Source organism: Cyanistes caeruleus, chromosome 5, assembly GCF_971803275.1.
Source record: "Cyanistes caeruleus chromosome 5, bCyaCae1.hap1.1, whole genome shotgun sequence".
Classification (NCBI taxonomy): domain Eukaryota; kingdom Metazoa; phylum Chordata; class Aves; order Passeriformes; family Paridae; genus Cyanistes; species Cyanistes caeruleus.
In genome coordinates, this window is record NC_141705.1 from 59,482,478 (window position 1) to 59,497,803 (window position 15,326).

The following is a 15,326-nucleotide window of genomic DNA, read 5'->3' on the forward strand; positions in this document are numbered from 1 at the left end:
ATTAAAATATCCAGTGCATATGGTTCATTCTGAGGAAATCCACCCTTCAGAACAGACAAATCCTCAGTCCAGACTTACCCAAATGATTTTGCCAACACTTTAAACTCGCTTCCTCAATAAATGGTCTGGCAACAGTTATATCCACTTGGCCACGATCATTGACAGGCAGTGTCACTTTGAAAACTTCTTCCAAAACCTGCTTTTTACTGTGGATCAGCTCTGTCCATACTCTGTTTATGGCTTTTAAAAGAAGCTGGCGACCTGCATAAGTACAAGATCACAAACAGCAAGCTCTCTACAGTGCTCACAGAATTGGCATTTTTACAGTAGTGAAATGAATAATTTCTTTGATTACAGCGTAGTTTCTCCCCCCTGGCATGATGTGTGCAATGCCTTTGGCCAGGGTGCCTTTTTTTGCCATTATGTATGCTATTAGAAAGCATCTAACAAATAATTTTGGCAGATTTTTTTCTGTGAATTTGAAACACTGGCTCTGACGAGTTGCGACTCATCTCCCACACCCATCTATTAACAAAATGAGATTGAAAAAATCTTATAGGAGTCTGTGTCTATAAATACATATATAATTCTATACATACATTATGCTTCAGCATTCTTACATAAAATGTGTGCCTAATTACCTGCATAAATACTAAATACTCACATTCAAGAATCACTGAATACTTTCTTTCACAGCTAGTTCATAAATTTTCTTTGAGTGAAAGAGTGTAAGCATGCCACGAAATAGCAGTTGTATAGTTTATACCATACATTTCTTACCTTAAAATGAGCCACTTCTATTGCACTTAAAAGGAGTGCATATAAAACTGTATTTCTAATTCTGAAGCACGTCCAGAAAACAATGAAGAGCTCTTACTATTTTAACAAAACAGTCATTTATCACTGTACATTATCAATGTATCTATCTTGATATTTCCAAGACTCTTGCCCCTCCAGAGAGTAACTGGGTAACACACACATACCACAACCCCCTTCCCCAAGTCAATGGGGTAAAAGATTAGTGATGACAATACAGAATTGGCTTTATGAGACATCTGTAGCTTTGTCATTCTCAGATTACCTTCACTGACATCTTGATTGTAGACTCCATCTGGTTCTATATCAGAGGGGATCATAATGTGCCAAGTTGTCATTCTGGCTTCTGCTTCCAATCCAAACCCATCAACATTGCTACAAACACAAAATGGATTAACAACCATCAGAATAAAAAGACACAAAACACAAGCCAACATAAAACATTTGATAATGTATCAGACTGACAAAGATTGATACACACTACTACAGCAAAGCATCTTCACTTCTGACCATTTGAGTTCTGACAATCTGTGGTCACAAGCTGAACTGAAGGTTTAAGAAGAGATGATGTGCCATGGATACTGGTGTTACTAGAGGAAGATGGCGATATTTGAAGAAATACACAAAACAGATGAGGCCAGAAATGAAGAATACTGGGGTTTGATTACTGTTGCCAAGTCTCTTTGGATGAAACACAAGTTGTGCATCTTCTTGGAAAGAACAAATAAAAATGCCAGGCTGGCATTTGCAGCAATGCAGGGTATCTTTGGCATTTGTCACAGACACCTGATTTAATGCATGACTGCCCTTACTCAGTGCTATACAGAAGAAATAACAAGATATTGAACTTGTATGAGGTGATTCAACAGACAATAAATCCAGTGACAGAACCCTCTGACTATTAATTACCTAGCACCAGTGTTTCCTTCTATCTTTAGAACATTTCAATTTATAAAAGGTTAACAACAGAATAGTTGGATAAACATATTTGTCAGTATTTAACATACCTCTGCAAAAGGAGGTAAAAATGTTCTCTATTTCCAGGATCTTCAAGCCTAATTTTGTCTCAAAATAAATCTATAAAGCTTGCTTGCAACTCACTGTCTGGAAAATTATAAACACTCCTCCAAAACTTGCAAGGTGAGTAAAAAAAGGGGTCATTTCAGTACTTCCCAGCCATGGTTCTGGAATGCACTTCTGCCTGAGATACTTACCTTCCCACATGCAGATTAATCAAGCAGTGAGCTAGGCAGCTGATGAATTCCTGATCATGATTTCCAGGTCCCAAAATTAAGTTCCTGTTCACAGTAAGGACCCTTAGGGAATCAAGGAGAGCCACTTGCTGAGGAACAGTTTTGTGTGCTCTTGAGAACTGATACAGGATGGTTCTGTTCAGGCAATGATAAATGGCATCCAGCGAGAGTCCCTGAGATCTTCTTTTTGACTGATGGGAAGTAAAAAAACATGATCAGAAGTAGCAGCAACTCAATTTCCTGGCACACAATCTTTCCTTGATTGACCCAAGCTCATTTTCAAATTGGCATTTTACTGTAAGTGTCAATTCCATGAATTTCAAGGACTGAAATGACATTAATGACGAACACTTAGAACTTAAACATCTATAAAGATGGCTGCTGACTTCTAAGAGTAAGTCTTCTAACGATCTCAAATAAAAGTGCGTGAGGAATGCCAAGGTAAATTTAGGGAGCTTCTCAAAATTCATGTGAGGCATATTTTATTGTTTATTTTGAGGAACTTCCAAAAAAATAATGTGAGTTCTTACTCAACTGGTCTTCACAGAAAGATGTGCTAAGAAATCTCAGTAAAGAGAATCAGCCTGAGAAAGAAAAGCACATTTCTGTGCTGACCCAAACATGCATCACTAGCGGATTGTTTAGTGACATCACTCCACGCATTTCAACATAACCTGCAAAAATGGTTTTTCAGGCAGGGTAATACAACAGCCCTGTTACCTGTGCAATGAGCTGGATTATGAAGTCCACAAGAAGCTTGGATTCTCTGTTGAACATGCCCTGCCAAAGCTTATCTACCACACGCTGTGTAAAATAAAACACATTGTTCACCAGCACTTGGTAGCTTCCTCCACTTGTTATAGGCAGAGATGCATCTTCACCTAGGTAACAAAAAAACCCAAAGTTTTTTCACATTTATCAAAAATCCACATCTGCATAAATACATTCACATTAATTTATGCTTTCTAGACTTCCATAAAAGAGAAAGAGATTCAGTCAATGAAAATTAAAACCTCATGGCTTCCCTACAATAGGACTTTCCCTTTGATGTAAGCAACCATGGTTCTGAAGTTTTATCTTTTAAAAAATGATTCTGGATTTTTAAAACATAATTCTGGATTTATTTTATTAATGCACTGCACCCACAGGAAGACAAATTATGGCTGTGGGGAGCCTTACAAGCAAGGAAGAGCAGAAATGCATACAGCCACTCATTACAACTGGGATGGAGGCAGAGCAGCCCAAGAGCTCCTGGGAAGTCCAGCAAGCCACCAAGAAATGTGACCAGGCCCCCTAGGCCATGTGGTTTTTGTAAATAACCTATTTTACAGCTTTGGCACAATCAAGGTAGGGAAGGAACATGCAAGCACATCAACACCATTTAGACATCAAATGAAAGGACAGGAGAAAAAAACTAAGATGATCAAGTTGCAACACAACAGAACACCAAAGAACAAAAAGTCGCTGAATCAAAAGCTGGTGTCCAAATCAATAGATTGATTATTAAACTTCGCTTTATTACCCAATAAAACATCAGCTGCAAGTAAGTGGTCCATCACTCCATCCAAAACATATGTCTGAAACTCTTTCTGCTGGGTTCGTGTCGATCTTTCAGGAGAAGCCTAAAAAAGATATTAAAATAATATTAAGATAATTAATATCTCTGAGAAAAAAAGAGGGAGAGGGAGGGTGTTCTAGGTGATTTACTTTTTTCTCAGCTCCCATGAACTACCTTTTTTTTTGTCTCTAAATGTTCTGTCTCAAGACAAGTAAAAAGTTTTGGCTTTATCAAAAAATTTAAGCATGCACATTAAGTCTACATTGGCTGCATGCAGTCTTGCAAAGTAGGCATTATTCCTGTTTAAATCCAGGAAATTTATATTCTGCCATAATAGGAACTGGTAAAGGACACATTCTGAAAAGGTGCATGAAACTGTCCACTATAAACATATGGTCAACCTGTGATCACTTCAGTTGACACAAGTCACCTCCTCCTGTAAACAATGAATAAATGGAACAGATCAAATGTTTAAGTTGTAGAAGGAGAGATAACAGTAAGTTTAGCAGTGTGTACCTACCTAAACCTATCTATGCTAAGGGACCAGTAACACTGACAAGTGATAACAAGTTAAAAGAGCCGTAAAGAACTGCAGCCACTTGAACATGGTCTCAAACATGCCTCCCAATGTTTGTGGATAACTGACATCTTCTAACATTTCATTTGTTTTTGCTTTGTGACAGCAAAGAGGTGCCTAACTGCCCCAGGAAATTTGTCAGGAAATATACAAGCATGCAAGCATGCTCCAAAATTCCTGCAGCTTTCAAAAAAATCAGGGGATTCAGCAACATGTAAGAGGAGGTAACTAACAGATAAGTCAAGGAGAATGAGATATGATGTGAATATTTCAAAATATACTGTCTGAAGGTGCAAGCAGTGAAATAGTAACTGAACTCCTCACCTCCCTGCTTCCCCACTAGCAGGACAATGCTTTCTTCAAGTGTCATGAACTTCAGAAGTTGATTTGCAGCAAGATAATACAGTTATTTTGTAAGGTTTTATAGTATATGGCCCCCTATGTCTTTTTATCTAACTGGCACCATCAATGGCACAATTTCTTTTTATCTAATATATGAACAGAACCCCTGATATTTCTGCAGGGGTTTTATACTATCATGTCATTAGATGTCATGATTGGAAAGGTGTTTAACCATTGAATCATACTCCACGAAAATAAAACTCGAGGAAAGCTACAACTCTTCATGCTGGTTTTCCAAGCCATTAAAGAAAGGTGAACAAACTACTCTATGAAACACTAGTGTTTCTTTTTTTTTTTTCCACTCTTATTCCATGACAATTGCATGGAATCTTGGCTCATCACTAGCCTAACTTGGTAAGGTAATAGAAAAAAAATGTTTTAGGGAAATAAGATGTCACAACTAAGCTCAAATAACAAAACCAAACCAAAACACCAACTCCAAAGGAGCTCTACCTCTAGCAGAAGATCTACTAGTGGAGTCTGTTTGCTGGCTGGTGTGAGACACAGGTTATCAATGATCATCACACGCATGAAGTCAAACACAAACTTTTTGGCAGGGTGGTTGGTCAGGTAGGTCTTGGTGCCCACATTGCAGTATTCTGACTGGCTCCTATTCATGCCAGAATCAGCTGCAAAGGCTTTAAACTCTTCAGCTGGGGACCCAACTTCATCATCGAGATCAGTGACCTGTAAAAACCAGCATGTTAAAACTGTAGAGATCAGCTAATTAATGGCAATTTCTTTACATCTTTGTTCTTTGCTAGTCTTTCTAAGGGTATTTCACCTCACATTTTGCTTCTTAAGAAGCCTTTTTAGAAAATTATAATGTTCAAGATCAGTTCCCCAACATGAAAACATCCAGTTTTGGGTTCCCAAGGCAAACAGTGACCTGGTATGAGTTACATTTCATGCTCCCTGACCAACAGAATCACTTGGGCGATTTCTAGATACTTGGATACTTGGCAAAAATAAATGTTCTCATTGCAAAAAAAAAAAAAAAAAGAAAAAGAAAAAAAGGAAAAAAAAACGTTTTGAAAAAATTATTAACTAAAGCAGTTAAAATAAAATCAAGACAGAAGCCAACTAAGAAAGGCCATCAAGCTTACATAACATAAAACAAAAAAGGAACTGAGCCTTTTTTTTTCTTTTAATACAATACCTTCATCAGAGTGCAGTTATGGGTAAGCCGGTTTCCCAAAAATCTCTAAAGGAAGAAGAAGAAAAAAAAAAGGGTCTCCAGAGCTTTCCCATTTCTGATGAACAGAAACCTTTGAAAGGCTAGCTCTTAAAGAGGACTGTAACAAAAGCACAAACAGTAATGAAAGCTGTCAAATCCAGAAGACTGACATTTATACAACTCCCTTCCTTAAATGAAAGAGGAGACAATGATTTCGCTCAACAGGCTTCTTGCATCACCAGCTTACATGTCAAATAACCAAATGTTTTGAACATTTGATCTGCTTTAGAAGGAGAGTGTTTTCAAGAAATTAAGAGAAGCCCAAATACATATTCTTTCTACTTTCAATAGCAATCTCAGAAAATCTGAAAAACCTTTTAAAAAGTTAAGAATGTTCTCTCAAGGCTGAATTTAGATTATACTGTTTTGTTACAGAAATCTGGCTGTGATTCAGCTATTTCACCAGGCACTGATTAGTGCTACACATTTGGGCAGACAAAAACACTGGAGGAGTAAACCAATTTGGAGTGAGGAGCACTCCAAACAGCAAACCCTCAAACAGCAGAGAGCTCAAGTTGCCAGGCAGCTACACAAAATTACAAGGGATCTAGTAGTTAAAGCCTGCTTAGATACACAAGGCTCCTCTAAAAACCCTGTACAGGTGAATGCCAAATCAGCATAACCAGTTTGTAAGTGGCACTTTTTTTTGAGAAAGAGCAAGCTCCTAGAATCTAGCTTAAACACAAGTTCAACAAAAAAGAAAAAATCATATGTCTTTATGAGACAGTCACCAGCAGGCACTGTTAAAAATTGGTCTCCCACTTTGATTGACAACAAAACAATAACACACCATCAGTAATTATCTCTTGAGTTTTTTTATCATACTCTCCACAGTTCTAGCATCACGTTTATCCTTCCATGTTCTTAATAAAATTACTTTTAGATGTTAGCTAACAATATCTGCTTTTTTCCTTTCTATCATATTCTAGAAATACTATCATTTGCAAATGACATTAAACTCAAAGAAAACTTCAGGCAGCAAGGCAAGCGAAGATGAATTCACACCCTCTCCTGGCTTGAACTCAGTCATTTCAGGAAATACAAGAACACTGTTTTGTGGTTAAGCCACAAAAGCAGAAATGGGAAGTGTGAGGAAAAAGAGGTTTTAGGTTTCATCACATCCTCCACAGCAGAGGGCTGACTCAGTCTCTTTTGCTTCTGTAAATCTGAGCTAACAATTTTTCATATGATTGAAAATAATGGTCCACTAGAAAACAAGCAAACTGTCTGTTGCCCCTAAAATGCTGCTTCTGATGTCCCTGCACAACAACTGTCCCGCAGTTTAACTGTCCCTAGTTTAACACACTCTTTTCTCAGTTCCACAATCCAAGTACAAAACATCCAGCTCAGCCCTGATGATGACCTCTTGTGCAAGGGGAATAGAGTTTTATCTTGGTATGACTGGTAATTGATAAATCCTCAAAAGTAACACTCATGTGAAAAAGAGAACAGGCAAGTAGTTGGATTTCCTACCATCTCAGAGTAAGGTCGGATGTTGAAAGGAAATACTGTTGCTGCCAGTGCACACAGGAACTCTGGGCTCATCCACAAGGATATGAGGTCGGGTACATTGTGATACAAATACCGAAAGAACTGCATCAGGGTGACTGGATATTCCCGAAGCCAAGAGCCTTCTTCCTCTGATTGCCAGGGCTGAGTTGAGAAACAAACACCAGATTAGCACAGACAGCACCAAAGAATACTAACTTCAAAAAGGAAGAGCATGCTTTCAAGCACATCTCAAACAGGAGACAAACCACGTTTTACAACATATCCTTGACCGTAAGCTAAAATATGTGCCTATCATATAATGACTCAGAAATATTGGTAAACATGACCAGACAAGCCAATCCAAAATGTGATGGCACAGCTGAACATGCCTGGTGACAGCTCACAAGACACAGCACTTGTCTCAAGTGTATCCAAACAGGTGAAGACCAAACACCATGATGTGTCACCAGCAGAGAGACAGAACATGTGATAACAGGAACAGGTATTGCAACAAGTACATTTGTCCAGAAGATGCTTCTGGACACGTTACCTTGGGAGAAACATGAAAACAATAGAGCATATCACATACACATGATGACCCAACAGGTGACAACCAAATAGGTGCTGCTTTTCAAGCACTTCAGGAGGCAATTTTCAGCAGATAACACATTCTGGCTCCAACGAAATACAAAACTTTCCCACTGAGAAACCAACTTTCCCTACTCTTGACATTAGATTCGAAGATGAGAAGATGACACATTTCTCTGGCAGTAAATTAATTTCCTCTGGCATGGGGCGATTCGTAGTCACGGACTTCTCTGCATGGGGAAGACTCATGAAGGAAATCTGTCCCTTACATAGCTCTGAGCAGATGGGATACAGAGTCTCAAACATTCTCCCATGATGTTAATCGGGAAAGAAATTAAATTATCGCTGCCAAGGACATTGTATCCTTCTGCTTTCTTGTTTTAGCTGCAGCTAAACAGAAACCCCAGCCTTTTTGTGAAAAAGTAGTGTTAATTCTGTGGCTACTAGTATTTTTACAAATACTGGGAAAAAGTAACATAAAGAATCCCAAGAAAATTACAATTTTCACACAACTATTATGAGCCTAACTCACAGCGTATTTTGTCATGATATATATATATCATATATATATTATATAACAAAATATATATATTATATAACAAAACCTTGACCTTCCTAATTTGGCTTTTGACCACATGGAAAACTTGAACAACACAGTATACTGAAATACAAGAAAAATTGTTTATGCTTACAGAATTCAGCATGCTCCTCAGCATTCCCAGTAACAAGAAGGCAGCTTCTGTGCAAACACTGTGTATTGAGGAGGTAACAGTGCCACAGGAGGCAGGAACTCCAAATATGAACGTCCAAATGGAGTCTAAGTCAAACTGTAAGAGGTGAAAGAGAAGGAAAGTCATGAAATTATCCCTTTCTCCTGTGCAACTGTATATTGCTATTTTATTACAGATACTATATACTCATTTGACAATAGATAAAAAATTAGTTGTTTTACATCCTCCAAAATTTACCACTGAACTTCACATGGTCACAAGTCACTGAAGAAAATTTCTTTCAACTATGACCTAATGAAGCTGCAACTCTCATTTTCTCACTTCTCATAAAATAAGTATGTGTTTTGAAACAAAAGAATTGTCAGCACATGTGCTGCACAATCAACTTAGTTGAGTCACATCCAGCAGTAAAACCCACATGGTATCCCACAGAAAAAAAAAAGATACAAACAACACAAACAAATCAAGTTGTATTTTCCAGCAAGTCTAAATAATCAAAGCAATGAAAAATAAAAAGGGACCAAGTGTCCACCTCTTGCATTAAGAGTGCTACTAAGTAGTTGAAATTAGTTTCAGTTTAACAGCATCATACTTCAACACTGTAGGCAGAGGAGTGAGTTCTACCTCACCATAGCAGAGTGCTGAATGTGCTGTCAAGTATTCCTCTTGAGAAAGGAGGCAGGCACCTTCAGGTTTTAAAGTTTTACTCAAAGTTCTCACTCATAAATAAATGTCACTACTGCAGATATTCTAAATAGGCACCTTGTTTATCAGGACTGTGTGCGGCTTTTCTTCATAAAGCACTACCCTGGGGTTTCCTAGGACTGTTGTAGGCCATATAATATCTACTCACTCACTTCACAGAAGTCCAAAATAACCTGTTCAGAATAAGAACTACCAATATTTTTCAGCAACAACTGAGTTGTCTCCCTATAAAATCACAGAGACTTTCTGAAATAAAAGCAACTTTGTTTTGTCAGTAAGCCGTGAATTCTCTTTAGCACAGCAACTGCCCACTCCTTAAAACAAAAAAACACAAAAAACCCACCTCACAAACAAAGAAACCAAGCAAAAGATTATGTTTGCTTCAATGCCAACAGCATGCCAGCTTGAACTAGGGATCTGCCTCTCATTTGATCCCATAATGGACCAGAGTGACACCAGTGGAAACTAAACCACAGCAGGCTGGCTTCTACACACTCCCACCCCAAAGAGCTTAGCACTAAATAACACATCATGACTTGAGTCAGCTGCAGAGAAGAAGGAGTGGGCCTGGTTAATCCATTATTTTCTTTCATGACAGACAGAATTACACTCACATCTTACTGGATAATCCCTACCTTGGCACCCTGATTACACTGGCTGCTGATGACAGGCGCACTGACCTGCAGGTTTTCAGGCAGTTCAGTGACTGGCTGCTGCAGGAAAAGGGCCATAAGGAGGAAATAGAGTGCAGGCACGTTAGTGTGCTTTGGGAGAAGGGACTGCAGAACAGGGAAGCCTGGGAAGTGACAAGCATCCCGGTTAATCTCCCGCACTGTTGATCTGCCACCAGCACTCCGGCCAACATTGAATCCTACGACAGAAAACAGGACACAAAGCCAACAGTGTTAGGAGGGAATTACCTGTGAGGACCCTTCTTGCTCACCTGGTGAGATTAAAAGGGTACCTCCTCAGAAACTAATGCTGTAAAAAAAAATGTGTGCTTACAGACTATCACACACACCACATCATTCTGCTTCAGTCGTCCCATTTTTTAAAAACAATTAAAAAATAAAGGAAATGACTGCTGTCCAGTAGCACATAGATGACACTGTTCCATACAGATTGCTTAATATAACTGCTCACACACACAGATCCATTCTCTGGCTGTGACCACAATTTCTGACTTTTAAAACACCCAGGTCTCTGAAATTAGGTATTTTGCTGGCTGAGAGCAAAATATCACCTTAATCTCAATTACAGATTAATATAATGAAGCAGCAACCCATGGTCCAGTTAAGTCTATGGGCAGGTAATTTGTGATCAGAGAAGTCTCAGGAGCATCTTATTTCAGATATTTTGTTAATGATAAAATTAACTGGTAGTAAGCATTAAATAGTCTTATTTTATTTAAGTGCTGCCAGAACCACCTTTTTTGACTGTGCTTATACCTATGTATTTCAACTTCCCACTTAAAGGAAAAAAAAAATAAAATAATACACCTGGGTGGCATTAACACTTATTTTCAAGCAAGGAAAAGGCAGGATGAGAGTTCACTCTCCACATCAGCACTGCTGATGCCACAGCATGATGAACTGCGAAGCATTGTTCTGACACTGCCAGAGGTCAGGTGGTTTTTCTGAGGCTCAAATACAGATACACTTTCCACCAGAAATTGACTTTTTAAACAGAAAACATCTATCAGGAATGAGACTAATGAAAATCTGCTACACAGTTGCAGAAATTCAATCAGTAATCTTCAACAAAAATACATCCTACTTCGTTTCATGTGAATCTTGGAGCCAGTATGTTAAGACTTATTAAAAAACACAGTGTACAAAAATTAGATAATCTGTCACTATCAGGTTATGAGACTCAAGTTTAAAAATACCTTTTTCACCACAGTCTAGCTTGGATTCAATTAAAGTGATACTATAATAGGAAAAATAGGGAAATTTGAAAAATGCTTTCAAATGTAAATCAAAAACTTACTTAAGAAAGATTTTTTGACTGAAGAAAATGTTTATGCTATGGGACATTTAAAGAACATATTGAATAAAGAATAATCTATTCCTTAAAATTACAATGGTTTTCAAGTTTTTAAAGCTCAACCATGCAAGGAAAATACATGTGCAAAATTGTTTCTCAAATAAAACACAGAACCTTAATCAGAATGAGCCAAACAACAGATGCTTTTTATTTTAACAATAAAAATTTGCATGTGTTTTACAGCTTCTGAAAAGTTGTTTGCCTTAATCCTTCTAATTCATTGGCAATGCAAAGAACCAACCTATGCTCGTAGCTGAATATCCTGAGGGATATATTGTGGGAAACAGTAAAAAGAGTTTTCTTTAAGCAAAAAATAAAAAGATACTATATTTGAAATCTATCAAAGATACAAAGCAGAAAGAAGTATTTTCTATATTTCTGTATTTTCACTTCAGGAAAAGCCCTCTTCCTGCAGGAAGATCACTTCAATGACACTTAAATTACTTCCTTATAGTAAACCAATCCAGAAAAACTTTTAGTGCAGTAACAGATCATGTACTGCTGCAAAACAGACAGGTGGCTCCTTAAACAGTTATTTTAGAAACAACAATGAAGTTAAATGTCCTATGGATATCACTGCTCTGATCTAAAGGCTACTGAGGCTTATGAAAGACCCTCATTTAATGTCAATGAGTTTGCACCAGGGCCTGAATAGACATTCATCTGAAAAGCACTGCTTTATTTTTTTTTTGGAAAAGAAATAGGTCGGTGGGAAATTGCCTCACACCTCTCTAAAGAACTGACAAATGTTATTTCAAACACTTGGAGATACATTTCAGATAGCTCAGATGCTCAAAACATGTCCTGTAGCACTAAAGCCTTATACACAATTCTAGGTCACAAGGGGTAACTGAAAGGTCTGATAACCTGGATAACTGAGGATTTAAGAACCTGAAAAAAAGTCTTTAATAGAAAGCGTGTTTGCGTACACAAGAATGCAGGAGAGGGAAAGGAAAAGCAATGCTGAGGTGATACCGTGAACACAGAAATTTCCAAGACAGCAAAAATCCAAACTGGTAAATCTGATAGACACAGCACTCACTAGTCAAAGCAGCTCAGATACAACACTGCACAATGCTCTACTGAAAGTAAACAAACAAGAAAATTCTACTGAATCTTTATTAGTTGTGTGCTCATGTGTACATGAGCTTTGCATGTAGCTCAGCCATGCCTGCCCATGGGACACACTTAACCATACCATGATGGTAAAAGAAAAAACCAATTAGCTACCTGAGCTTCGTGCAGATGAACCAAAGCTGACCTACAATGACATCTGCGTCATGTCAGCTAAAGGTGGCTCTGTAAAATCACTGGTGCAGAAGCATCTGATGGCAGCACATACAAGAGTAACACAAAAGCCTCAGCCAGACAGCACCCCCACAGTAACCCATAGCTCAACACCCCAGCACAGGTGCTCTCAGGAATTCCTGAGCCCCGCAGGGCTGAGATGCCTACCTAGCACAGTGCCAATCTTATTGGTCAGCACAGAATCCGTCTGATCCAGCCAACCTCCACCACTGAGACCCTCCTTAAACTTGATAAGGATAGACTGATTACTCAGCAGGACCACAAGAATTCGCATGGCTGCCGTGACTGTGGTGGAATGCAGATGTTCCTCCATAAACATCATAATCCAATCAAAACCCAAGGTCTTGACCAGTTCTTCACAAGCCCTGTGGAAAGTGAGAGGGAAAAAAAAAAGTCACATTTTACAGCATTTAGTTTCCTTCTAGACAGCAAAAATCAATGTCCTCCACTGCAGGGCAAACCTTAGGAGCAAATTCTTAGTCAAGTTTGCTACAAACAAGAAATACCACTTATCAACATTTGTTAAATTAAACAGGTAATGTGTATTTGTTTAGAAGAAAGGGAAGACTAAATACAGCTCCTGGGACTAATTCCCTTGCACAAGATTTCTCCAGCTGCTGCTTTTGATAACAAAGATGGAATTGTGAACTGAAATATTTTTGTTGAACAGAAAGTTTTCACAAGTTGTCTTAATGAACTGATATTAAAAAAATGAAGGAAGGTTGGTTTTTTGTTTGTTTTTATTAAGGGAAGAGTTACTTGGGAACATTTGAAAGTTGTTTTTTTTTAATTTTAAGGAGCATTCTAATTAATAATAACCTCTACTGAAGCCTTTATATCTTAAATGAGAAGTTGACTATACCCACTTCCCTAAAAATGAAAGTTTTCTCTTTGACATATTTTTTCTATAGCCATGCATGAAGTTAAGAGAAAATGACAAAATTAATCACGAATCCCATTTCTACTAGCATATCTGAGAGTAATTCAGTGACATCTGCATAAATCACTCAACAATTCCTATAAAATGATGTGATTCAACTAGTGAATTGAATGGAGGCTGTGTAATTCTTACCCTTGAAATAAAAAAATATATCCTTTCTCTGCCTCAAGGGTTTTCTTGTACTTACTGCAAATTAACAGTTGTCTTTTCTTTAGATGTATACAGAAGTTTCAGAAGGATATCTAAAAGCCTGTTTCGTAGTAGAATAAGATTAGCTGAAACAAGTCCTCCAAAATCATCCTCTGTTCCTAAATATTGAAAAAAAACACAACCAAATAACAAAGGCAAAATTAGGATTTTGGAACCTGTGCATTTTAAAGGCTATTAATAAATTCCATACATAAGTAAATACAACCTGATCCCCACTCAAGCTGCAAGGAAGCCATGCTGAAGTGCAAGCAGCCTGTTATATGGTGCTGAAAAATGTCTTGTGCCCCCTGGTCACTGTCACACAGACTTTGGGCAGTTTGAAGAACAAGTAAAAGAGAATCATAGAGACAATAATCTGAACTGAGGTGGTCACTGTCTGGCAGGTAGACACACAGAAACAATAAAACACCATCCCTTTCCATCTCTCCCTTTTCTCCAAACTGTGAAATATGGCAACTAAACAAGCATTTTGAAAAATGAGTGGTTGGGAGCATGTGAAAATTGTAAAGAAAATACCTTGATACTTCCCAAATTCCCCCAAATCTAAGAAATAGAGAGAAAAATTAGTTTCCTTCTTTCAACAGATCCCCAAGCTCATAATCAGTTGAAAAACACATTTACTGAAACCAAGCCAATCCATGCAGCTCAGGACTAACTCTGCAGTTATTTTGCAAATCCCTCTTCCTGTACCTTATGCTGTCAAAGGAGGACCATGCTTTTATGTCATTTAAAAAAAAAAAAAAAAAAAAAAAGCACAGCTTGAGGCAACATATGTAAAAATGAAGACAGATAAATGGAAAATTTCTGGGCCAAGGTTTTGTGCACAAGATACACACACAAAGGATCTTCTATGGCAGAAATACAACAGAACTGGTGAACTTCAGTAGCCTAAACATCTCATGCCCTTTGCCTCAAAAGCTTCTCTTCCCATTTCTGCCCCATCCCAAATTTCTCCTCAAGGTTCTTCAGTCCTCCACAAAGGCAAGAAACAGATCAGGCTGCTGTCAGACTGAGAAAAAGCCCCAAACCAAAACAAAAAACTGATGGCCTGTTGTGAGAACACCAACATGGATCTCTCTCCAATACCTGTACTGTCTTTTTTACTAAAAAATTCAAATTTAATTGTCTTTGAGACCAATAAAAAAGAAAAAGTATGCAGAAGGAACAGGTGAGCCACAGGGAGATAATGATGAATCCCACTGGAATGGTTTGGGTTGGAAGGGATCTTAAAAATGATAGAGTTCCTACCCTGCATGCCATGGGCAGGGTCACCTTCCACTGGATTTTCTCTGGTAGCTCAGAGCTCCATCCAAACTGGCTGTAAACAAATTCAGGGATGGGGCATCCACAGTTTCTCTGAGCAATCTGTTCCAGTACCTCACCACTCTCACAGCAAGGAATTTCTTCAATATCCAATCTTAAACTACTCTCAGTTTGAAGCCATTCCACCTTATCCTAGCTCTA

At 38.1% G+C, this 15,326-nt stretch overlaps 1 protein-coding gene across 26 annotated transcripts in view; it reads right to left on the reverse strand.

Moving 5' to 3' along the window:
* WDFY3 (WD repeat and FYVE domain containing 3) overlaps positions 1-15,326 on the reverse strand; it is a 157,489-nt gene that overhangs the window by 27,068 nt on the left and 115,095 nt on the right. For 11 of the 26 annotated variants that reach the window (XM_086889639.1, XM_086889634.1, XM_086889629.1 and 8 more), the window contains 12 exons: positions 13,840-13,960; positions 12,860-13,077; positions 9,994-10,229; positions 8,615-8,749; positions 7,317-7,496; positions 5,766-5,810; positions 5,060-5,293; positions 3,592-3,691; positions 2,790-2,950; positions 2,031-2,260; positions 1,082-1,191; positions 79-261 (listed from right to left, as the gene is read on the reverse strand). In XM_086889639.1, the coding sequence (XP_086745765.1) occupies positions 79-261; positions 1,082-1,191; positions 2,031-2,260; positions 2,790-2,950; positions 3,592-3,691; positions 5,060-5,293; positions 5,766-5,810; positions 7,317-7,496; positions 8,615-8,749; positions 9,994-10,229; positions 12,860-13,077; positions 13,840-13,960 (1,953 nt within the window). The remainder of the gene's footprint in view (positions 1-78; positions 262-1,081; positions 1,192-2,030; positions 2,261-2,789; positions 2,951-3,591; positions 3,692-5,059; positions 5,294-5,765; positions 5,811-7,316; positions 7,497-8,614; positions 8,750-9,993; positions 10,230-12,859; positions 13,078-13,839; positions 13,961-15,326) is intronic. The other 15 variants (XM_086889641.1, XM_086889640.1, XM_086889632.1 and 12 more) reach the window with 3 other exon arrangements.